This window comes from Ambystoma mexicanum, chromosome 7q (genome assembly GCF_040938575.1).
Source record: "Ambystoma mexicanum isolate Mex_15411 chromosome 7q, UKY_AmexF1_1, whole genome shotgun sequence".
NCBI lineage: Eukaryota > Metazoa > Chordata > Amphibia > Caudata > Ambystomatidae > Ambystoma > Ambystoma mexicanum.
Window position 1 is genome coordinate 77449834 of NC_090941.1, and position 26386 is coordinate 77476219.

The following is a 26386-nucleotide window of genomic DNA, read 5'->3' on the forward strand; positions in this document are numbered from 1 at the left end:
TACCTATCCATTTGCAATTTGACGTTGTGCATAGCCCCACTGCACCCCTTTTCCAACTCGTGGATCAGTAGTGCAGCGAATTCTCATTCCATGAGAATTCATTGGACTAGATTTTAGAATTGTGTATTTTTTTATAAAGAGTTTTAATTGGAGGGGATTAGGGTTTTATTGGCGATGGTCATTGTAATTTGCAGATTGTTGATATTTTTTCTTTTAGTTTGTACATTGCTCTGATACATGTATTTGTCTAGTTTGTGCTATATAAGAACTGAAAATAAATAAATAAGGGACACATCTTCACTCTACTTGCCAACAACACAAATAACCACACCCCAGCCACCCTACATCAACTCCCTCATATGTCCACTCCGCCCGCGTCAGCTCGAGAAATATCCAGCGTCCTGTGTGTCCTCCCTACTCCCACCCACAATAAAAAAAAAACACAAGAACGCCTGGGATCCTGCCACTTACCCCCAACCCTCCCACACCTCTCTCAGACCTCATGCTTCCTCCCAATTTATGCAAGCTAATGGTCTCTGACAGCACAGAAGCAGCAGGCGGGTCATTGTGACAGACCTGATACTCTTAGCAGTAGGCCTGACATGGTGGTAGAGCCGGTGATAAGCATGGGGGGGCTCTTGCTGCCAGGGAGTAGAACAGGGTTTTCAGTAGGCCGGTCGCTGCGACAAAAGAACAGCTATGGTCAGGGGAAAAGGATGCCTGGTCACCTCTACTCCCAGACAGTCTGAGAAGGCCTGGAGGAGTACTGTGTCTTCACAGCGTTACATATGCTTTTTTTTTGCTTTTCATTAGTGTGAGGACATAGCAGTTGAACACAACATTTGGAACGTTACAGTGTGCATAACGACTTCCAAAGAGTCGCACACAACAAGCTGCTTTGCTTCCTGGTAACAGTGGAACGAAGGGAGCTTCCTTCCTTGATGCAGTGTCGTGTTTTCATGTCTTTTGTTTACTTGAAGGGACAGGCAATCACCTGTCCCGTTTCCCTGTTTTGTTGTGGGTTGCAGCCCACTGTGTATCTGGAAGGCGGGGTCGCCGCCAAAAGAATCCGTCTGCGTTTGATTGACAAAGAAGGTAGCACTATACATGCAAGGCTCCTGGGTTTCACTGATTCCGTGTCCTTTCTGTGGTTATTAAATACATCAACACACGCGGATTCAACACTTCCATGAAGTTCATCCTGCCTACGTTGTTAGGTCGTAATCTGGCATCTTCCCGTTGTTTAAACGAGCTGTGCTTTTTCTGTAAATGTTTTAAAGTGGAGGCCCGAATGCTCTAATCCTGCTTTCAGAAAACAATGATTGCCACAAGACAGCATTAAATGTTGTTCACAAACTCCGCTTTCGGTGCCTCCGACTGCACGCCCACCCACGGCATTTCAGCGAGCAGCCCTGCTTGATAAGTGATTTGCCAATTGGAGCTAAATTTAGAAGATCAAAGGCGCATAATGAAGAGCAGTTCACTTAGCAGCCGACTGAAGGCCCAGAATGAGCTCGCAGAGCAGCGCTGGAGCAAAAGCCTCCAGGAAAACCGCCTGCCTCTGGGGCCCGAAACGTCATTTTTTAATAACTTGCTGCAAAGTGTGTTTTTGCTGGATAAAAAAGACTACTTTTCACTCTGAAGTGTTCCCGGGGAAAAAGGCCCATTTCTGTTTAACCCCTAAAGCACTGAATATTTGCTGAAATGACGATTAACTAATAGTCATTCCATTGATTTCTTTGCAAAGTAATCAAGTGTTGATTTGTGGCTGACTTTTTGATCATCTTTAAATCTGCGATTTTGTAGGATTTGGGGAAAGAAATCACTTTTTGTTAATGAACAGCCATTGGTATGTATGGAACCCATTTTTTCAGGTGGTAAAACAACTTGTCTTGTGGGTCGGTGGAATTCAGTACAAGGAAATGCAAAGAGTTGTATGTCATTTCATGGACAGATTTTTTTTTGATGGGTTTTAAAATGAATCGAATTTTATGTGTTCAATTTTTGGGCGGGTTTCCCCCAAACCTCCTATCCCCTATTGTTTTTCTCTTTTTTCAACCCCTCCCACCTCACCCCCCGCCCCTTATATGCACTTTCCCACCCCGTCTATATTTTTCGGTGAGTTTTTTCGCTGGAAGCTTTTTGCTAAAAAGCTAATCGAAAAAAAAAAAAGAATGTCAATGAAAGGACGGTGTGCCATGCAAAGACCTTCGATTTATCTGATACAGCTTGTTTACCCGTACAAAGAAAAGAAGAAAATATTCAGCAGTTTGAATGTTTGCATAAACAGTCGCCAATTTGACAACTCTCTCCCGTCTCTCCAGTGAGGATAACACAACTTGATACTTATGAGATGAAATCCTCACTTTTTTCCAAAAAATAGAGAAGGGAAATGTTCTGTGGTCGTTTTTTCGACTATTTTTTAAATGTTTTATTTTCATAAAATAAACCATAGCAAATTATTAGTTCTCAGTGGCAGAATTACACGGATCTGTGGCATTTCACAGCACTGGGCCGATCGCTACAGCCCTACCCCAGTCGTTCTTCTGGGGGGGGGGGTGAGCCTCCCACCCCCTCTTTTTGCAGCCTTCTCTTTATTCTGTGACATGCCATGGGGGCCAGCCACCCATACCCCGTGTTCTTGCCACCCCCAGTCCCACGACCAGCCCAACACCTGCTGCGGTGAGCTTTTCTGGCAGTAAGGCTGCAGCGGCATGGGGGTATTCCGAAAAAGGACCTATGTCATTGCCACAGCTCTGTCATGAACGGCCCCCTACTGTACTTTATGTGCAATATCTTGTCGAGTTTTAATGTTGAAATCTCTTACAATGGTGCTTTTCTGTTGCAGCCGCTTTTCCCCAAGAAGCATTATGAGTGCCTGACAAGCTGCGAGTTTTTGAAATCCACCTTGTCCGTGAAGCAAGGCGACTGCCCGGCCCCGGAGAAGGCGAGCGGTTTTGCGGCTGCATGTGTGGAAAGCTGTGAAGCAGACAATGAATGCTCCGGGGTGAAGAAGTGCTGCTCCAATGGGTGCGGCCATACGTGCCAAGTGCCCAAAAATCTGTACAAAGGTAGGGAGATACGTGTTGACATTTGGAGTGCCACAGTATGAGAGGCTTGCAGTATGAACGGTTTGGTACAAAGACCAGAGGTTTGCAGGTTGAAGGGTGGTACTGAAGCTAGACTGTTGGTGGTTGAACTGTTTCAAGTGCTGCAGTAAGGAGAGCATGGGTTTTGCAATATGAGCTGTTCGGTAACAAGCCGCTACGGAAGGCTACCATAAGATTTCATGTCACCAGGTACATCACCAGGTACATCGTATTTGAGTTCTGTGCTTAACCTTTGTGTTAGTTTCACTGTAGTCCATTGCATTGCAGCAAAGTACTACAAATATATTTCATGGAAGAATACAAGCCAAGGATTGGGGCATTGTGTCCGAAATGACATGGAATCATCTGGTAGCCTTACTGTTACTGCATGAACGACTTGGTACCATACCTCCAGTGTTTCACTAAAAGCAGCTTGGTACCAAGACTCCAATTTTGCAATTTGCAATGATCGGAACAAAGTTGCAGTATGCATAGTTTTCTAAGAACACAAATGGTGGAACATATGTTTAGGTAGAAAGGGGGGGAGGTTGGTAAGAATGGAGAAGATGCATCAGTGCAACTGCAAAATGTCTTCCATTGATGTTATGTTATCAGAATTTATTAAGCACACGTATGCCACAGCCATCATGGCGCTGTGGCAGCTACCAGAGATCGTAAACAAAATAAAAAGTAGTTAAAATAACAATGTTTTCAATTTACGTCGAAAACAAAGATGACCAGCAATACTCTGCATGGCCTGCAGGAGTTTGTTCCAGGCATTTGCAGCTGCAATACTGAAGGCACGACCACCTGACCGAGCCAACCTATGCCGAGGAACAACAAGACGAAGAGCTGATTGAGAACGTAGGGGACGGGATGGGAAGTAGCGCACACATTTAGCTTGGAGATACTCCGCTCCAATGCCATAGAAATCTCGGCGAACCATACACATGGATTTAAACATAACACACGCCTCAACGGGGAGCCAGTGCAGTTGACTCAGTAGCGGAGACATATGAGTGCCGAAAGACGGACGGAGGATATATCTAGCAGCTGCATTTTGAAGGAGCTGCAGATGCTTGGTTAAATAGAGAGGTTGGCCCAAATAAAGTGAATTACAATAATCCAGGCTACTTAATACCAGGGCAGCCACCACAGGGGCTTGGCAAGCTGTAGGAATAAAAGAAAGTACCTTCCTTAAGACCCGAAGTTTGAAGTGACTGGCTTTACATACTGTGGCCACCTGTTCTTCCATGGCCAGGGAAGCAGAGAGTTTGACCCCTAGATTTCTGACCGACAATACTGGCGTGGAAAGAGAGCCAAGAGAAGGTGGCCAGAAATCAGATGTCCAGAACAGCTGGGGGGAAGGGGTACCGACAAGCAGTACCTCAGTTGTTACTTTTTGATGATAAAATAAAGGGCAGCATTAAACAATAGGCAGCAGCTTGACCAACAGTGAGTCAAACGTGGCTTACACTTTTACTGCATGGCTTTCCCATGCAATGGAAGACATGTCTATCATAAGCATAGGGAAAGGCTAATGTAGACACCGATAAATGGGTGAATCTGTGGGTTTATTGGCAATGAGGAAAATATAGATTAAGGGATTATTGGAAGGCACAATTTTATAGACATCCGGAAAGTAATACAGATCTGGAGATACAATATTTCTTTAGCTTCTGCCACAATGAATCAATGAAAATGTGGCCTCTCTCATTGCAGACAGAGCACTTCCTGCTGAGGAAATCATCAAAACAAAAATCAAAGTGCTTTAACCTACAGTATTTTATTTCTTTTGATCCAATACCAAGAAACCTGGATAACGAGAAGACCAAGGGAAAAAGAAGCATTTGCTTGGCCTATTTTTACTTTATTTATATTGAGTGGTACGGGCAGAGAGGGCTAGCTTTGATGGAGGACAGAGTTACTTTGGATTTCCTGACATCTGAAAATTACCTTTAGTTTATTTAAATAGGTAGGGTATTCCCTAGTCATAGGGAGAGATAGGCCTTAATTTTAGTTTAATAAAGAGGGTACAAAAATGTCCTCAAAATGTCTGACTGCTTCTTCCAACTCACCACAGTATTTATTGCATTTCATAAAACATGATCATTAAAATCTTGCATAAAGCAACATATTGAAATGATTCTGTTATAGAGACTGGCCACCGGCTCTTCAGATTATCCTCTTCTGTCCTGTTCTGAGCTCTGTGACACTGGTGCAGAGTGCAGGCACATGCTCTCCTCCAGATAGGCCACCAGAGCAAAACACGAGTGCCAGTAGCATTTGGCCACACCAATCCCCACTTTCACTTGTCCCTCAGAACTTGGAATCCTAGGGGAAGATGTTGGAGGATTTAGGCACTTATTGAATGACAACCTTGCATACAAGAATCAGAATGACACAAATCACTGTCACCATGCTTAAGATAATCTTCCCAATAAGTCCTAACAGTCCTTTTAATTAGGAAGACATGCTGAATGGTGGGTGGCAGACCAAAGGGGCCATGGGGGAGCACAGAGGTAGTTTGCTGCTTGGCCCTCACTGCATGCCCCCACCTTGGCACACCTCTTGAACCTGATGCAACAAGGCAGCTGATTTCAGTTGCCTTGGACACATCGCATCCCTAACATTGGGTACAAACATTACACTGCCTGGAAAGTCCATGAAACTCCGTCACAGACCTACAGTTCCAAGAAGAAGAGGTATGTAATAAAGCCATTTTATGTCACCCTCTTTGGGAGACTGGGGAACTCTCTAGACCTGGGAGAACCCACCTTCTATCTGATGCTATACCTGGAAGACCCATATAGAGGAATCATCTAGAATTCCCTCATTCATCCCTCGGGCACCTCTGTACCTGTGCCCATGAAGTGACCCTGCAAGTGATGGCCCTTATCGGAATTGCCTGACGTTATTTAGTGATAGTCACACTGTTGAACAGGTAAGGCTTAGAGGGAATGCAACACTGTAGAATGCCTGTTGGGGGCCTTGGCTCAAAGGCTGGCAGGAGTGAAGCATGGAGAGGAGAAGCAAAAACATAGCCTTCTTGGGGCTCTATCCCAGGCACTGGTGGTAGTTGCAAAGCCACCAACTCCAACTAAAGAGGTTTTCAACTTTCACAACAGATCAGTAACACATCAGAATGTCAAGTGCTGTGGTTACTCACATGGTCCATGTGGTCTCATAACCAGCTAAGCAATCAGCTAGCTTGTACTGCATAACCGAGCCACATTTGATGCCCAAATAGCTAACTTTCCTGCCACAAGCCCAATCTTAAACGTTACAGTCCCAATCATTTTAAAAACCTATATTTTGTGCTATGATATTGTAGAGAAGCAGATGATGTCATTTCTAGTGCCCACCCCTCATCTCCGTCATACTGGAAGAATAGCAGGAAGACTCAGTGCATAACCCAAGTATTATCCCAATACCGCATCGAAGATATGAGAGGCGTTATTCACTCAGACAGCCATATGAAATATACCCTCGCACTCATGTGGTAGAAGGATGTCGGCATACACTATTGGAAATAGGGGAGCTGTAAGTGAAAACTGACAAGAGTAAAGTGACGCTGTGTGGAGAAGACACAAGGACGCACAGAAAGGATATGCAGATACTTAAAGAATAAAGAAGTACGTGATGAAGTAAAGGTAATCGAATGTAGAGAGTCAGAGAAATCATCTATACTGAGTAGACAAGTGAGATGAAACATCAGCGAATGTCTACGCAGAAACGAAAAGTAGATAAGATATTTAGAAGCTTGCTGCAGTAGAAACTATAACGTGAGGGAAGTGGCCAAGATGAAAAGATAGACCTCCGATCATGTCAACCCTCAGAGATAAACCAAGGCTGCAAGGCTAAAAGACGCTGAAGAAACTGCTTCATGAAAGGAACAAAGGATATCTTTTTGGCTGAGACTGAGGATGTCACATCAAGAAATAATTAGAAGGTACAGACGGAGTCAACATGGATAAGCTATAAACAAAGGACATTGCTTTCAGATTAAGCAGAAGCGAAAACATTTACAAGCTCCATGTACTGAACAATCAAGAATGCAGAAAGCGTATGTCAGAGCGACCAAGTCTCCAGAGGCCAAAAGGGGTAATAACACCTAGCATAATGAAATCAAATAGCAGTAAATAAAAGTACGAAATTGAAAATTTGTGGTTTACTGAAACTTGGTGCAAGACTCGAAAACAAGTGCTCTTCCTTAAGCTCCAACTGAAGATAGTGATGTAACGACACTACCATAAAAGTCCCAGGGGAGAGAACAGTCATCAAGGTCAGCTACAAAGGAGAAGCCTTGGCTCTTGGTCTAACTGATGATAGATGGTAGACTAATTGACCAAAGTGGGTAGTGGTCTGATGTTATTCCCTGCACATAGGTTTCGTTTTGCTTACGTGCTAACGAGCAGAATGTCCACGGTTAGAAGAGTATGCCAACCAATCATAAGGGGCTATGTAGCAGCATGCTATACACAGTTGCACAAGCCAATCCACTGTTATTGTTTCTCTATAATCTGTATTATATGTATTTAGAGTTAGTTCGAGGTGTGCCTTCCAGATAGGGGGCAGCCAATGATCTTATTAACACTTATGAATACTATAGGTATATGTGTTCCTCTAACCAATCCCTCCCTCAATAGCTTTAATTATTTGCCACGTAGGATGACGTCATACCTGACGTACATCGAGGTATAATGCCTTTGTGTAATGGAAAAGTATGCCCAAAGGTGCTAGTGCACAAAATCTAAAACTACATGAAACGGTTGCGAGCAATATTTAGGATTACAGCTTAACATCACCTTAAGCTTTCAGCACAGGAAGTGGCAAGGAAGCGTTTCCACATTTTATCCGCTTGGGGCTCAAAGAGAAGTAGTGTTGCTTGATTCCCCACTTACCTCTGAGGCAGTTGAAATTCCTTAACAGCCCGTTTCCAATGCACATAAAAACATCGTGGGCTTGTTCTATTTCAGAGTCACTGACTCTAATTGTACCATTGAAATACGGCCATGTGTCAGATTACACTGGCCCACGGAAAGTCCGTTGACACTAAACGTTGGTAATTTATAGTAATAAAACTAGGGAAACTCTCTGGAGTATTGTATTGTAATGGGTTTCGCAGATCCGGAAAAGGCCCATTCATTAACATTACAGAAAACACAATCCTACTTAGGAAGGCTCTTGAGCATGGCGATTTTATGGCGGTAAAATCACAATTTTTCTTTCATTTTTAACGCATCACTTATTTGACAGGACGCCATTTTAAGCTGTTTCGTATGACGCATCAGAACTTTCTCATGCCTAGCTTTTATTTTACTGCAATATATTTTGTTTCTGCTTATTATACGGAGTGAAATTGTGTCAAATGTGTATAAAACGGGTTGCAACAAACTTGATTTTTGTATCACTGTTCTGGACTTCGCAAATTTTAAAAATGTTCTAATATGCAGCAAGCTCGGGTCTGCAACCAGCATCTGCAGAGATGCTTAGGACTACAGCTACCATCTGCATCACCATTGACTATGTTGGCAAGGGCTGATGGGTGTTGCAGTCCAAAACATCTGGACCACCACCAAAGATTGGAGGCCCCTGAGATAGCTGCGCTAGAATCTACATCGATAATAGACATTGAAACAAGCATGGATGTATGTTCCCAACACCTTGGGTTATCTTGGGGGGCAAAGATCATTTGACATGGTTTAGAATGACATAGCAAATAAGAAGTACACAGGTCCCCAACAACAGTCTCATTTTCAAACAAATATAGCCTGTTTCGAGGACATGTGTTACTTCAGTTTAATATCATATGTTTGAGACTAATTTGGGATATTGCAATAGACAGATTTCCCCATAATGGTGATGATTTTGTTTTTACCAAGTATGGACATAGCTGTAGAATTCTCCTAGTTGTGTTTGGGGGATTTACAGGGTGCCTGACATGTCCATGGGGAGTAGCTTTTGGAAGGAAAGGCATGGAATCTGGCACACGTTTTTAATAATTTCTTGTTGCTTTATAGAACTTAATGCTGGATTCCTCCCGTCTTTAAGCACTGTAATTATAGCCGTAATTAGGCAAATAATCAACCTAGGAAGGGCGAAGGCCTGAGTCAGGACTCTCAGGATTTCAACTTGTCAAATGCAGGTTGGCCTCATGTGAGAGACATGTGCTTTGCTTACTGAGCTAGTTGTCGGGTCCATTTAGCAAACAACCCTTCCCTTATTCCTGTTGATATGCTGCTTTGTTGATTGATGTAACTATTTAGAAGACCAGGGTGTGCTCGATCCCCACAGCAGTGGACAGGCACTTAGAAAACAACTGTTAGCAACTCCGCATCATTTCCAGGTTGCTAACAGCCATATAATCCTCCGTGTGGGGGCATTACTGGTCAGTTAATGGTCCTGGGGCATACTTTAAGGCAGTGGTTGAAGTTTATGAAAAGAAGTAGTGAAGGTATGTTCCCTGCTGGCTTGCCCCCGCCTCCCACAAACCCCATCGCCACAACCACTCCCCCCGTGCAATACAACCCCTTAAAAACATGCGCTGGCTGTTTAAGGGAACGGTCAATGCAGTGTGCTGAAGTGCAAGTTTCAACTGCTTCCTACACTTTTATTTTAAAACAAAACCATTCCAGAACAGTTTATTTAAAAAATAAAAGTATAGGAACAGTAAAACGTAATCCAAAAAGTGGAGGAGCACCGCTCACGTTCACTTCGACCACTGCTTTAAGGCCCTTGTTTCATTTAGACTTGTAAATGAGGCACCAGCCCTTTGCCTGGCTTGTAATCCCCACCCCCCCCCCAACCTCTGTGGCTGTTGCTGAAGTAGAAAGACTGTTTTGAAACTATTGTTTAGACAAGCAGATGAATTGTTTCCTCACACAATGGAAAAATGCGCCACACAATCTCATTTGATTAGAAAACCAAATTATAGATTTTTAATCATAACACACAAAGGTTTGAAAATCATGTTAACGTTATAGTGCCCTTTTGGATCAAAGGTTTGAAAATCATGTTAACGTTATGGTGCCCTTTTGGATTACACGTGTTTCAGCACGACATGTGCCTTTGTCAAATCAGGGCAAATTCAAATTAAATGCACAGATTCAAATTAATCAGATTATCAGTCGGGTTAGTGGTTTAGTCTCCTTCGATGTCGTATTAAAAAAAAGGGGGTCAACGGGGTCAATCCCTCCTGAAAAGTATTTTCTCTGTCTCCCCGCGTTGGCCGTGTGCGTTCTGTTTTGAAACTAACTCTTTTAGAGACACAGTGCTGAATTGACCCTGTTGTTGCTTGTGCCTGTGTTATCGAAGGCATGAGGGGATATGTAACATCCTGGCATGTCTTCAGCCGAAAACAGTGACTTCTGATACTCCCTAGGTAGGTTCCCACCAAATGTCATTAATTTATTGCCAGAAACATAGTGGAGCCATACCGGGATCCCATTGTGACGACAGGCAAAGCTTTCCTAGTGTTATGATATAGGTACTTAAATTACAAAGGAATAAACTGTAGTGTGCGAGATATTAAGAGGGCCTTTGTGTGGGTAGTTGCAAGTAGCATTAGGTTCTTGGGCAAGGCCATAGTGGTGGTCCCAGATGACCATTACGACCAGCAAGGGCGAGCATGAAATCTGCAGTCTGGTGGTGTTCGTGAAGAATTAGCAAAGCAAACCATCTTCAGGTTCCTGGGCAAGGCCATAGTGTAGGTCCCAGACAACCACTATGACCAGCAAGGGCGAGCATGAAATCTGCAGTCTGGTGTTGTTCGTGAAGAATTAGCAAAGCAAACCATCTTCAGGTTCCTGGGCAAGGCCATAGTGTAGGTCCCAGACGGCCACTGTGACCAGCAAGGGCGAGCATGAAATCTGCAGTCTGGTGGTGTTCATGAAGAATTAGCAAAGCAAACCATCTTCAGGTTCCTGGGCAAGGCCATAGTGTAGGTCCCAGACGACCACTATGACCAGCAAGGGCGAGCATGAAATCTGCAGTCTGGTGGTGTTCGTGAAGAATTAGCAAAGCAAACCATCTTCAGGTTCCTGGGCAAGGCCATAGTGTAAGTCCCAGAACCACTAGGACCAGCAAGGGCGAGCATGAAATATGCAGTCTGGTGGTGCTCCTGATGAATTAGCAAAGCAAACCATCTTCAGGTTCCTGGGCAGGGCCATAGTGGAGGTCCTAGATGACCACTAGGATCAGCAAGGCGAGTATGAAATCTGCAGTCTGGTGGTGCTCCTGAAGAATTAGCAAAGCAAACCATCTTCAGGTTCCTGGGCAAGGCCATAGTGGAGGTCCCAGACGACCACTATGACCAGCAAGGGCAAGCATGAAATCTGTAATCTGGTTGTGCTCCTGAAGACTGAGCAAAGCAAACTATCTTCTAGAACGGGGGTTTTCGTGTCCGGTCCTTGTGAGCCGCGGTCAAGATAGAGTCTCAGAATAACCACTAAGTATACAAATCTCATCAAGATTCATTGTACTCACATGTATTTTGTGTGGATGGCTTGAAAATATGGAAATGACTTCGTTTTTAAGGAGTGGACTTGGAGGCCCATGTTCTAGAAGGAGCGCAATGTCCCACAGAAGTGGCGGGAATCTGGAGAAAAGGGGCTCAGGATGAGGGTAAGATACTGATTTAATACAGGTGAAGCACAATTTTACAACGCTATCCCTTAGAGTGAGTACAGATATGGCATTTTAGGGCCAGAATGGCACCCCTGCAGCTGCCTAGAATTGCCTTTTTGAACCAACAGATCTGAAATAGCACAAACAGCGTCCATTTTCTCGAGTAGATACAATTATTAGTAAGAACGGAGTTGCCTTGGTGAACATTTCCAGTGTTGTCTGCTGACAACCAGCAAGATGACGTTAACGATTATTTGACCTGTTTAGGAAACAATTATACAAAATGCCATGAGGTTAGTCTGGCAGTTCTGATGTTATTTCCATCGTCTGTCTTGTCTGTTTTTCACACAGTGACCAATAATTCGATGTCAACCTTCCTCACTCTGTTTCACAGGTGGACAATTTGTTACAAAAGTAGAATTTTGCTTTGCGAAATTTTGCAAATTGATTTTACATTAATCAGAAAAAACTGCCCAACTGGCCAGAATTGGCCCTTTTTATTTGATCCCAATCTCTGTTTATAGTCCACAAATAGCTTGGGCATTCATGACTCACCAATGAAAGCAATATGATCTTCTTTCAATATCACATGTGCATTACAGGGAATATTACATGTGTACCTCAAAATTATCCTGAAAGGAACAACCTCCAACGTGACTTTATAGAGACGATGACACTCTTTCCAGGGACTTTGGCTGCATTTCTGTACTAGATGTAGTTGTTCTAGTAAAAAAAGCACCCTGACTTTCTACTACTGGCCATTAAATGTTTCCGTTCAGTTGTGCGGAAAACATGTGTCGCTGACACAAACGAGAAACTATCACGTGGGATTTCCTGCCGTGGCGTCAAACATACACAACAATCGACGTCCAATTCTTCAGACGCGAAGCGTGGATTTCAGAAGAGCCATTTGTTTGGGATGGATGAAAGAAGCTGGGCACGGCTGTAACAGAAAACACATTGGCCGGTTGGACTCCGCACATCTGGATATGCGATTGATGGTGCCGGTTGCGCAAAGGTAAACGGCCGTGCACTTGCACCACGCACCAAGCCTTTGTGCTTCCGAGATCCATCTGCTCACAATTAGGTCCACCGCGGAGGTTGAGTTACTTCCAATCAAGTGAGTCCTGTGGCCCGTAATGCCGACCAGCTGGAGCCTATCTGAACATGCAAATTGTTGGATTATGGCACGGGGTAATTAAAAAGGAGTTTTGAGAAGGCAGAAACTGGAACTGACAAGAGTTCACATTGCTTTCCATTAGGGTGGCTCCCTGTTGTGGCATGGCTAAAACCCGTGCCTGTGGAAATTGGAGGTTGCAGGGCATGCTGTGGTGGACTTGACTTCTCGCACAGATGAAGTGCTTCAGCCCCTGTGTGCCTTGGTCGACATAGGATGACAAAGAATTGTGTATGTTACACAATGCTACATAACAAGTTCTAATATAGGTATCCTTCACTGAGTCTGTGGCTGAGGTGACTAATGCATCCACTACAGGGTCCTGTGTTTGACCTCATGGTCACAGGTTCGAATCCCAGAAAGTCCACTCAACCCTTAATCCTTCCGAGGTCGAACAAATGAGTACCATTACATTGGGTAACAATAAACCTCTGTTATCTGTCAATAGCGCCAAGATGCCACTCTGGGGGTGAACGTGCGTTCTACATATATGCGTGTTATGTTATGCTATGTTAGTTCTGGAAAGTCTCTAAAAGTAGAGGTTAGAGGTGTGAAGAGCGGGAGGATACCTGCTAATGGATGTCAAATTCACTGATGTGAAGCCTCAATGTATGAAGGGGCATATATAGCTTCTGCATGCCTTGGAGAGGGGAGTTTGTGTGCTGTTGCTACTTATATCTGCGTTTTATTTCTTAGAAGGCATTTATTTATGTATTTACTTGTTTTTGTGAGACTTGAAATCACTTCATAGCATTACAAATAAGCTGATATATAACAAACATGGGTCGTTCAGCTTCAAGCACACTTGTCTATTCGAATCAATGTGATCACTGCGCCGCCCGAAAATCCGCAGACAAAAATGTCGACTATAATTATGGCGGGGCGCAGTGATCAGATACATGACTGTTGCCCGCCTGCTCCTGCCTGCAATCCTCAAACCCGCACCCCTCTAGCCCCCAACCACCCACTTACCTTTACTGCAGTGCACTTCTGTGTGTGCCGCCGACGGCCTTGTACCCCTGCGGCATCTGTTCCTCCCACTTATGTGGGGCGGTGCTGACGCTGCAGGGTTCTTTTTTAAATATTGTATCCCCCGCTTACCGTAATGGTAAACAGGGGACATCCCTGCAATGCCCGACCCCCGTTACTGCATCCAAGGAGAGTGGGGGACACCCCCACAACTCCTGCTCCGCTTGGGTGCAGTAATGGGGGTCAGGATTTTTGTACCATGCTCAAGCGCAGTCTTAGTAATGTCGCCACAATCGTGGTGACATTTTGGTACGATTGCATCTAGTCTACACCTTAAGTGCTATGAGTGGTCACTTTAACACTTTCTTTGTGGTTGCTCTTCATATTTGCTGAGCCCGCTGCATTAGGAGAATATTTAGGTGGCGATTAGTTGATTAAGTATGTGCGTCTCTGCCCTGTATTTTAAGAATGGCATATTGCACCTTCGTACCGTTCTGCCCCTTCTTTGACGGTCAAGAATGCTGTTAGGTCTGTATGTACTATCTGAGAAGATTAATTTAACAGCTTAAAGCAGTGCCATGCTTTGCCGACTCTAGATATGGCCATCACAATAAAACTCTGCTCTAATCCCAGCTATACTCTTCTGAGTCCTACACTCATGATTATCATTAACTAATCACATTTGAGAAACACACATCCCTACTTCGACAACCTTATGCCCTCTCACTCATCCCAATTGGTTTTGCTCTCTGATTTTGGTTGTTCTGGGCGCAGTGTAAATATTGGATAACTTAACAAAAGAAGAACATTCAACCAGTTAGGCCTTGTTTGCATGTAGTTAATCACCTGCATAAACTGGGTGCACAGGAAGAAATCGACACACCTCTCTGATTAGGGAATCTCTCCTTGTTGGTGCAGAGAGGGGGGCGCGGGGGTGTGTGTGTGTGCCCAGCACTGAAGTTTTTCTCTTGTTTCTATCTCAGGTGTTCCATTAAAACCAAGGAAAGAGCTGAGCTTTAGTGAACTGCAGTCCGGCGGGCTGGAGGTGAAGTGGTCCTCCAAATTCAACATCTCAGTGGAGCCCGTGATCTACGTGGTGCAGAAGCGGTGGAATTATGGCATTCATCCCAGTGAAGACGATGCAACCAGTTGGCAAACCTTGACCCAGGTTAGTCACCAGCAAAGAGCGAATAAGGATTTATTATTTGTATAGAGCTTTCACCAAAGCGCTGTACATAGGACATATTTGCATACATTTATCACCCAAGTTGGTTCTCGTTTAGGCACCTCAGAAAGATGAAAGACGGGGTTGGCTTTGCAGGGATTCGAACCTGTAGATTCCATACAGATCACAGCAGTGAGCGCTCAACCCGCGGAGCTATCTTACAAGCTGCTACCAGAAGACTTCTTTTGTATTGGCCATTTTGGATCTTTCTTGCTTTATTATTCTTCCACGCTCTCTTTTAAGAAGTTTTAAAAGAAAGACAGCACCCACTCGGATGATGTCAAGTGCTTCATAAGCTAATGAATTTGCCTTTTCAAACCCTGAAGTCAGAAAATGTGAGGTCAAAGGTTGACTAGAGCTCTCCCGGAGAATGAGACCTAGGAAAAGCCCACTTTACTAAGCTATTGTAATTGGTTTGGAATGGTCCTGTGCCGTGAAACCCTCAGAGCACACCCGGTTTTCCTCCACCCCAGAAGACAGCATAACAAATAAACTCATGGTTACTGCAATTAGATTAGAGCAATGAACGGTGTGGTCATTGTATATACTCAATCATACCGTGGTTTGTTTTGCTTTTCAGAGAGCCCGCTCGTATGTTTCCATTGCTTGATAACACCGCATTAAGACTGCAGTAGGAAGCCATTATAGGGCGGGATTCAAACAGAAAGCAGCACTTACACCCCGTTGAAGTGTGCATTTTACACACAGGTAAAATGTGTCTGATTTGCAAAAGGAAATGGAAAGTAAATGTACTCAAGTGTTTGTGAATTGGCGCCATTGTGCTCGGCAGGGCAAATTCGCAGTAGTTTGCATTTCCGTTCCCGTTTTGCTAATTGGGTGCATTTTAAGTATGTCTGAATGTAACTACTGAAGTAGGTGTAAATGCTGGTTAACTTTAATGAATCTGACACATAGGCCCACACTAAGGGCCCCATTCATGCAATATTTTGCACGATGCAAAGTACTTTTCACTGCTAAAAACACCCTGATTCATGGAACAGTGCAGTGTGTCTTTTTGCCTTGCAAAATCACATTGCACTGCAAAAATACACTTTGCACTGCACCACCCTGATTCATGGGAAAGTGCTAAGTGTTTGTTGGCAGTGCAAAGTCACTTTGCAAGAGTGAAAAGTACTTTGCACCATGCAAAGAATTCCATGAATCAGGCCCTGTAGCTTAGGCTGTGGTAGCTCAAATACTGCCTGTTTTTACCACCTGCCTGATTATGAACTGGGGCTTAAGGCATACAGTAAGAACCATCAAATCATGAGGTCAAAGAACTCAAAAAATCCATCACATTACTACTAAAAGGAGATGTAAGTTGGAAACACCATCTGTTGTTTTAAAAATTACTCATGTGAAGGGATGTTTGAGTGAATCCATCTGCCCATAAGAGGCACAAATGCCTGGGGAGGCCACTCGTAGGTCTCAAAAAGTGGCCTCCTCAGATGTTATGTTGACTTATGCCACACAGTGCTACCACCCAGGGGCAGTCTGCCCATCTTCTCAGCCCCTCTTCAAGGTCATGCTTAGAAAGGTCATCTCTGACCCTACTGTGCATTGATGTGCATGGCACAGTAGTGGCATGATCTACCACTCTACCTCATCCATTTCCATAGCCCAGAAAACATGGGTTTTTAATTTTTTTGAGGTGCATGTAATTTTATATGGACGTTTTCAGAAATGCTGCACGCAATATTTCTGGAAATCTGCATCTGTTACAGCATGCTTAAGGTATGCATGTTGCAGAGACCCTCAGAGTTCTGCATGCAGTAATGATGATTATCAATTGTAGAATTCCATGGGGAAACTACACAAGTCATAATGGTTCCTAAATCCTTATTATGCCAGGACTGTTTTTGAAGCACTGGATTCCAGTGGACCTTCCAGGGAGGGTTCCTACTTCAGGTTTCACAAGAAAAGCTTTCTGGGCTGGGTCCAGCATGGTTGTTGTGGGTACACTCAGTCCTGTCATCAATACATCATCTCACCAAGCTGGCAATAATATGTTTGTGGCTTTATAATTGTGTAATTCCAGTGGCCACCATGTCCAACCAGGAATGCCAATCATTTAAGTTGCATTCCACTTCATGCAGGTTGACCAGGGGCAATGTACACATGACCTTTGAACCTGCCCTCTTGCCACTGCAGAGCAGTTGCTGGGTGATGTCAATACACAGTCACAGTCAGCTTAATGGCACAATATGCTTTCTGGCATGGCGCATTTAGGAGAAGAGTCTGATTAGCAGAACTCGTTTTCAGAGACAGAATTACCTGCATCATTTTAGCACTGAACATGTAAAAAAGGTAAGGCTTCTGGCTCTTGTAGATGGTATCCCATCACAGAGTATACATAGAGGGTATCCTTTTTTCACAAGGTCATGGTCACATCCATTTAAATCAGTGATAATCAAATGGTCAGTGACCTTCCCACCCCACCACTGGTTGAGGCAATTGTCATCTAAGAGTCATAGGGAGAAATCAAACATCATAAATACTCAGCTTTTGTAGCCATGTGCATGCTCACTGTGATGTGGCATTGGGGGTAAGTGCACTATTTAAGAAAAAAATCCTGAAAGCTACTGCCAAAATGTGTTCATTTCCTTCTGACAGGATCCTACTTCAATGGTAGGGAGGCGAGCATTATGTCATTTACTCTTCGTAGAACACATCTGTGTTCAGAATAGCTTCAGCCATTTTTCCCAAACCCTCCTCCTGTGATTCATGTGGGGGTCAGCAGCCTGTGGCGCAATGACCTGTCCCACTCAACATGGCTGCCATTTGCGGGCAAACCACATGCCCCCCAACCTCCAAATGTCTCTTACCTCCATGGCGATAGGACATGCTCAGGGAATATTTGGCCATCATGCAAGCCTCCATTCTTACCATTTTACCCAGTGAGGAGAGGGGAGCTGCTGAGCTGAGGAGAGACAGAAAGTGAAAGAAAAAGGCAGCATAAGAAAGGTTGGAATGAAAGAGAGAGGGAATTGGAGGGAGAGAAAGACGGTAGGGGATAATTGGATGCGAGAGAGAAGAGGGACATAACAGGGAGAGAGGAGAGAATAAATGAGGCTGAGGGAGAATTACAGATAAACTGTGAGCAAGAATGAGAGCGAGAAGGGAGACATAATAGAAATCAAATTGGGAAGCAGCTAGAGAGAGAGTATGAGATGGGGAGAGGACAAGTGAGTGCGACTGAGCAAAAGTAGTGGCAAAATAGAGGGAGAGAGAGAGAATGAATGTGGAAATGGGTAGGAGAGACAGAATGAGAGAAGAAGATAAATAATGTCAAGGAAGGAGTGAACCGATAGAACAAAACAGACAGAAGAGTAACATAACTGGAGGGACGGATCAAAGAAACAGAATAAGAGAGCGAGAGAGAGAGAGGCAACACAATGAGAGAAGGAGAGAGGGGACACGGAGCAGCAGAGGGAGGAGAGAGAATGGGTGGAAGATGGGAGACAGGACATTAGGGCGATGAGAGGCAGGGAAGAGAAAATAGAGACAGGATGAGCGGATTAGTGAAGAAATAGAGGGTGAGAGACAGGATAAAGAGTCGGAGGGAGGAAGGAATAGAATTTGAGTGAGTAACAAATAGGGAGGAGGAGGATAAGAGAGAATAGAATGGAGAGAAAATAAGGCATGGAAGAATGAACGCAACAAGTACGGAGATAGAGTGATGGGAGAGAGAGTAGGCGTGAGAGAGTGAAGAAGTGAGAGAAAGTAGAGACGAGCGAGTGAGTGAAGGATGGAAGGATAGTGAAAAGACAGGACAAGGAAAGTAGACTGAGGAAGGATAGAGAGGCAAGGAGACAGTAAGAGGATACATCCAGAGTGACTTTAAAAAGAGGGAAACATATAATGAGGGACTGAGTAGCTCTATCGCACTGTGTCAAGTTAGTATTCGGTGACAGTTTGGGATCCATTCTCCCAGGTGCACTGCACATTATCTCACTCATTCAGAGGAGCGCACCTACCTAGGACGCATTTCCACTCACACATCAAATGCCTCCTATGGACTTCGACAGTATAACACCCCCATAAAATACTCACCCCTCACAACGGTGGGCCACTTTACAGCCCCGAAGCTCTGCATCAGAGAGCGGCAGACAAGTTGCCTGCAGAGTCTATATTGATCCCACCCAGCATCTCCACCACTTTGTGACCAGGTGTAATGTCAAGGTGGCACCACTCCATGACCATGAGTGGGATGGAGGTGGTGCCACTTCATCAGCTGGGGTGGGGGTCGAGCTGGGGCACGACTTCAAAAAGTGTAATCAAGAGTGTTTCGTCGTATAAACACGTTTGAAGACCCCCACATGGAACTGATTTAGACTAGTTAGGTGCCTGCAGTGGTTTTTTATTTTTAACAAGTTCTGTTTGAATCCTGGAATTGGTGGTGCTTCGCTAGCTCAGCTGCCATTATACCTTGGTTAGGTTATTGTGCATTTGTAAGGCGCTCATACATCAAGAAATGGTGTTTCAAAGCGCCCACGGGGCAAAGGGGAGGGACCCTGGGAACAAAGGCAAATAGAATAAACTGATGACAGGGCAGGGGCGGGGCCTACTAGGCCTTGTGGTCATTCAGTGTGCACAAGTGCAGAGAAAGAGAGAAGGGACACATGTCTTCAGGGCAGCTGTCATCAATATTTCGTATTCCAATGCTATTCCTTTCACATTGTCTTCTCAGCTGACAAATGTGTCCAGTTAGGTACTTGCGGGAAGTCGTTTTAGAAACCAGCCAGTGGGAAAGATGCTGCTCGGCAGTGGTATGATGAGAGAAGTGTGCAACTGTACGATGGCGCCCGCGTACGTTGGCTCACATCTTTTCATTCTCCAACCACCACAGAGGAAACACTTTCCTAACATATTCAAATATTTTTTGTTCTCACATATGAAATACAATAGGCTTTCAGCTGGGCAGTGTTCCTGGAAGTATAAACACCAGTCAGACTTGCAAGCGGGCTGTTAACACTTTTTGGGGGGCCCTCGGCGTAATTCTCCTACCATGTGGCCTTTTTCCTCCACAGAGCACAGACGAGAGGGTGCAGTTGCCCGACATCAGAGCCAGCAGGTGGTACCAGTTCCGAGTGGCTGCTGTTAATGTGCACGGAACAAGGGGCTTCACCGCGCCGAGTAAACACTTCCGCTCCTCAAAAGGTCAGTGCTCGTTTCCTGCAACTGGCAATCACCTCAAACTCTGTCACACATGGCTGGCAACTCGATCCGCTGAATATTTAATAGATACAGCCATCCAACAGGTGGCCTGTCTGTATTTAGCCGCGTGCACATTGGTGGTGGGGTGCTGGGGGCATAAGTGTGTGTGTGTTTGAAGTTTCACTGCACGGGTTAGCGATGAAGAAATCATTTTAAACGCACGTGTTCTGGGCTTAGCGGAAACTGCTTTTAATTTGGTTGGACACACGTAATCACTCTCTGCAAAGACCGTGTTATGGATAAGTGCTTCTGCTCTCATAAAGTTCAAGAGTGGTAGGACCATGCTGTTTTTGCTTCAGTTGAATCCCGCGACTCAGATGTTTCTCGTGTTCCCAAGTAATTCACGTGATTCTCTGTAATGTCATAAAGGTGGCAATATGTGAACTACAGATGTACTGCCTTTAACGTAAATGCACCTTTTCCAACATACAATATGCCCTCGCTATTATATAGCACATCATTCCAGATTCTTCCTGCTTCTAAGCACTGTTTTTAAGTCTTGTGGACTGAGGGAGTCGTTATCACGGAATAATGCCCATTCCTTCACCTCAGGCAAACAGTTGGCGTAGGGCATTACCCAAAGTGAAAACGAACCCTCCCAACATCTTTAAGGCTATGAGCAGTTTTTGGTCAAATATAGCAGTGTATGCACTGTCCGCTCGTAGGCTGCTGCTTATCTAAGGAGTCTGGTCAATACTGGAGATTATTGACTGCATTCTGGAGTTGGTAATTGATTTAGAGGAGGTTAATCGTGATGTTCATGTGCTATTAAGAGTGCTTATTAATCAGCTGAATGATCCTTCATCTATTAACCTCAAAGGGAGGATGAACTTTGTCTGCCCTGTCGGAATTGAAACTTGTGACTTCAGGCTGCAAAGATTTTGATGGCACATATTGACCGGAAGGGCAAATATTACATCTGTGATGCTGGGTCAGGGTGAAAGTATGAAAGAAGTAATACACAAAAAGGAACATGATGAAGCATTTTGCATGATGTAATAGAATCCATCGGGGGATATCAGTTGAAATGTGCATTTTAGTGAGTAGCTGAAGAAAGCATCCCTGCCCCCATTAGAATTACCACTGTTCGTAGGTGATACTTGGGGCTGGAGAGGAAATACTATTACGGAAGGACACAACTTTTTGCTGATTTAACTACCTTCTATGGTAAAGGCATTACCACCAGTGGCAATTCTGTTAACACTGGTTCTCCATATCACAGCACAAAATAATGGGTAAAAAGCCAGTACCGCTAAGAAAAAAATCAGCTCTCATGTTTTTATATTGACTGTGATTATTTATGCTGCTAATGTTTCAGACAGTGTGTGCTGTTTATGTCTTATGTTAAAGGATATTTGCTGATTAAAGTGTATACCTACCTACCTCACTTTGTCCTAAAAGGTGTTAAAAAAAGCAGTACTAGCTGATGCTACCTTAAGAGTAGGTCATGTGAGGTCACATAGCAGATGGTGACAGAGGAGTAATTTGTGTTGTTGGGGTCATAAGCTTGTTCCTCATATTAAAAGGAATTATTCTGACACTGTCTTTTTTAAATCCCACAATAATGTGTTTAAGTGCTGAAAATGGTAGGAATTACCACCAACAAATGTGATACTGCCGATGGTAATAGGTAATTGGAACTTGACTGAGATGACCTTCCGGGGAGCATTCATTTCATCAAGACAGTATTCAGGTCTGCCAATTCTTCATGCACATTGAATCCTCCATTTAAAAAAAAAATAAAAATATATATATATATATATATATATATATATATATATATATATATATATATATATATATATATATATATATATATATATTGAGAGAACCTCATTGTTAAAACGTTGCTGCTGGAATTCTGCTTTTATTTGAATTAATGCAAATTATGAATTGAGGTAAACGTCTGCGCAGCATGGGTTTGTGGAGAACCGTAGAGATAATATATCCACTTTGAGAACAAATGTCAGTTTGTTTTATTGATGACATCCCAAAAAACAATGATCCCATTGGATGGATAAATACACACGCTGCTCTGTAGCCTCAGGCGGAGTTGCCTTGAATTGATCGTACACTGTCCTACTATCCTCGTACACTGTCCTACTATCCTGGACATGCACACTGCTGTATATTCCAATAGACTCTGCGGTGATGTCCAGGCCCGCCTTCAAATGCACGGTCCATAGAATTAGATAGGGAGTACGATTAGGAAGCACAAACACCCCATTAAATACATTGATAACCCGACATAACATATAGTCCCTGGGGAAGATATGGACGCAATATAGTGAACAATTAGAAGACCCTCTCAAGAATTCTCTGCGTCGATTACACACGAGTAAAGTGTTAGTCTTTGACAGGAGAACAGCCTATATTTAACAAGTTCAGATCCCCCGGCAGGAGCCTATTAGCCTGGCAGCCGTCCGAGGTTGATAACTCAAGTACCATTAAAATATGCGGCGATAATAACCTGTTATTACAGCCCTTGGAAACAAGAGGACACTGGCTTGAATTGGAGTATAAGAACACAGATTCCTATTTTAATGGGGCAGGGATGTCAGCTAAAGTTAGAGGACTCACAAAGATGCTGGATTCCACGTTATCGTACTGGATGAGCACATAGTCTTTCCCGCCTGCATCACTGGTGGTGTGTCGCGGGAACAATGGTGACAACGGAGGGAGGTGGGGGCGGGCGACAGGACCCCCAGGCATTGGGAGCTATGTTGTCTGTCCCTTAGATCTCACTTATACACCGCGTGCACCGCGGATCCACAGACACAGCGGAGGGATTGGAAAAGAGATGCTGAAGGGGCCAGACACACCGTAAAGCACAGGTGGACACCTGTCAAAAATGGCGTTCATTTCACCTCAGGGTTCCACGTGACATCAAGGATGACTTGAGCTTCGCTCAGGTGTCTCTGAACCCCTTGATGGAATATGTCCCCGTTGTGGATAGCTGCACATCGACAAATCTGTGTACTATTAATATTTTGGATGGGACTGCAATATAACTACATTACTGCATGATCAAGGTAAACATGTTTACCTGTATACGGATGTATTGTTGAATTGCTGGGCATCCGCGGCATAGTTGTCGTTAATGTATAGCTTATTTGTTATATGCACTTTTTCATTTGCTCATTGCTTTACCGAAAATCAGTCGGTATGTGCCTTTCTTTTCATGCATGCCATCTTTTGTGCAGATCAGTTTATAACTTTCGCATTTCTTGGATAATTAAGATTCGAGATTTGCTCCCCTGGGACTAGAACATCTAATATTTACACTTGTGCTAAAAACGTATCCAATGTCTTTTGCTGCGTAGGTAACATGGAATGTGGCAGGCAGGTTTTGTCCCAGTCAGCATTATCTAAAAAGGTGTACACTAGGACCAACATGATTCGCACTGTTTTGTACTAATGTTGCTGCACAACATAAAAAGAAATGAGTTTACTACATTTCTTTTTTATGTTACATTACAAACAGGTCTGCTGCATTTTTGCCCTAATGAAAACATTTTTAAAATAATGTGAATTTCCCTTTCCATATCATCTAAGCAGCAAAATCGTAGCTAATTGTGTTCCATTTTTTCTTTCGCACAAGTACACTCTGGCCACTGTATGTCACTACAAGAACACATTCTGAAATGGATCATTGTCTTCCTCTGGGATAGGCCGTTTCATTGATTGTGTGTAAAGCACCATGGTAAAACCTGAGTTGTTCAGTTATTGTATGCAGGGCTGGAACCATAGCAGTATGCACTGTCTAGGGACTTACATATGCACACATCCTGTGAGCAAGCTCCGAGTTATGAGTGATACGTGTCAGGCTTTGTTTGTAATTTTTACCATGCAGATAAAAGGTTTGAGCCGCACTCTCCACAGTAGTTTGTCAGACCATTTGAAAAAATGTAACCGGGTCCACACTGCTGTATTCAAATAATGTCTTTCCTTTATTGATTCGTCCAGGGAAAATCATAAAATCACCAAAAAATGGAAATCCATTAAAATTCACACGACCAAAGTATTCAGGCCCTCCCAAAGTGAAGACGTTCACACGTTCTGCAGCCAACTCGCCGCTTGATCATAACAGTTTGTCCCATTGTCTAGAACTCATTAAAAATATGAAAGAGACGGAGAGGAAAGTTTGGGTGCTAACAATAGAAACAGGACTAGTTTTCCCTGTCTGTTGTAAAGACCAAATTGCATGGCGGCCATCTTATAATGATGTAGTGTTACATTCAGGTGCAGTATGTTCGGTACAAAACATATTCATTCATTTGGAAATGAGCTTAAGGTTTTCTTACATGCACTCATCAAATGCCTGGTCACAGTGCCTTGTATTGTCACAACAACCTATTGTCATAAATCCACCATTTGGTGAGCCACTGAGAGTCATATTTAAAACCCCATCGAGGATGCATGCATTCGATGCGTCTTTGTGCTTCTTGGTGCTCTAATGGCGTATTACAGTACATCCAGAGTGCCAAATGCAATTGGATAGTTATTTTGCCGCTTAGATTAGGCTTGGGGTTTTCTTTAATGCATTAACAAGGTGCCTTATTCTAGTGCCTGGTGTTCAGGCTGCATATTCCAAAAAATGCCCCATCTGATGCACCACTAAGAGTCATCTTCAAACCCTTTACAGTACTAGCATAAAGTGCCTCATTAAAGTGCATAGTGCTCTAGCAGCATATCACAATACATTCAAAGTGCCAAGTGCAATCGCAGCATATTCGAACGAGTATAAAGTGCATAGTGCAAGTCATAATTATTAAGATCTCCAATGTGGTTTGCTCTCCAACTCCATCATGTCAGGAGGCGCCATATCTACTGTATACAACCCAATACCGTTCTAATAATATTGCAGCACCTGTTTAGCTGCTCGTATCCATAGGTCAGATTGCATTGGTCTTCCATCAATCTTTATGTAGATGTGCTGCCCTACCCCACATTCCATCTCTCCCTTCCAAGAATTGTGTTCAATTTCCTCATTGACAAACGTACAAATAGAAACAACCACCAAAAACTCAATTAAAATCTTGATTAAAACATTGCATAAAACTCATCTTTTTCTAAATTAACATGATTACAAAATCTGCAGTAAAAAATGTAACCAGTAGACGGGGAAACATCAAATATACAATGGGGAAAACTCTAATTCAAACAATCCTCAGAGAACCCAAATGATTTCTCCTTGCCATTTTTCCTCCTAGCTAACTGTCTTGCGAGAGCCATCGATATTTTTCTATTTTTTTCTATTGTTTTGTTCTTAGCATCCCAGAAAAGTATACAGCTCCTCATCGATATTGTGCCCATTGGGTTGTTTACTTTCAAAGTCAAGGATGCAACAGATTTTTTTTTGTCTTAGCATTTTCTCTTTGTCGCCTCCCATGGGGCCCATTTCTTTCTTGTATTAGGCAAAGAATCTAAAACTGTCTATGTTGTTGGGGCATTCAAAGACGTGTTTAGCCATAGGGTAGTTTACATCATTGTGAAGAATGGCACGCACGTGTTGTTGTATGCAAATTTTTAATTTGCACTTTGTGCTGCCAATATACCACTTCTGGCACACACAGGTGAGAGCATATACCACATGGTCAGTTTCACATGTAATCCATTATGTAATCCCAACTGTGTGTCCTTTCACCGGGTGTGTGAAACTTCCACAGATGGTTGCGTATTTACAAATATTGCAACGTGTGCATTTGTGGAAAACACTTCTTTTTCATCATCAACCAGTTTGCTTGTGTCTTTTCTTCTTCTTTGGCCATAAAGCTTTGCACCAAGATATCTTTAAAGGATCAGTTTCTCCTGAAACTTATCTCAGGATGACCCTTGGGGCTGTTGGTTAGGTCAGGATCTGCTAACAAGATGTTCCAATGTTTTTGCAGAATATGTCTGATAGTTTTCGCCTGGCTGTCAAAAGTGAGGATGAAGCGTGTGCAGTTGCTTTCTTCCTCTGATTTTTCTTTCTTCTGGCTGCCAGCCAATAGGGTCTGTCTCTCTAATTGTCTTGCTTTTAGAAAGGCCCTTTCTATGACTCTTTTCAGATACATCTGTCTTTGGAAACCTGCAGCCGTT

At 43.6% G+C, this 26386-nt stretch overlaps 1 protein-coding gene across 1 annotated transcript in view; it reads left to right on the forward strand.

The window, feature by feature from the left end:
- Window positions 1–26386, forward strand: part of ANOS1 (anosmin 1) — a 426084-nt gene that overhangs the window by 293045 nt on the left and 106653 nt on the right. The window contains exons 4-6 of the mRNA XM_069640752.1: window positions 2849–3071; window positions 14847–15031; window positions 20119–20248. Of these exons, the coding sequence (XP_069496853.1) occupies window positions 2849–3071; window positions 14847–15031; window positions 20119–20248 (538 nt within the window). The remainder of the gene's footprint in view (window positions 1–2848; window positions 3072–14846; window positions 15032–20118; window positions 20249–26386) is intronic.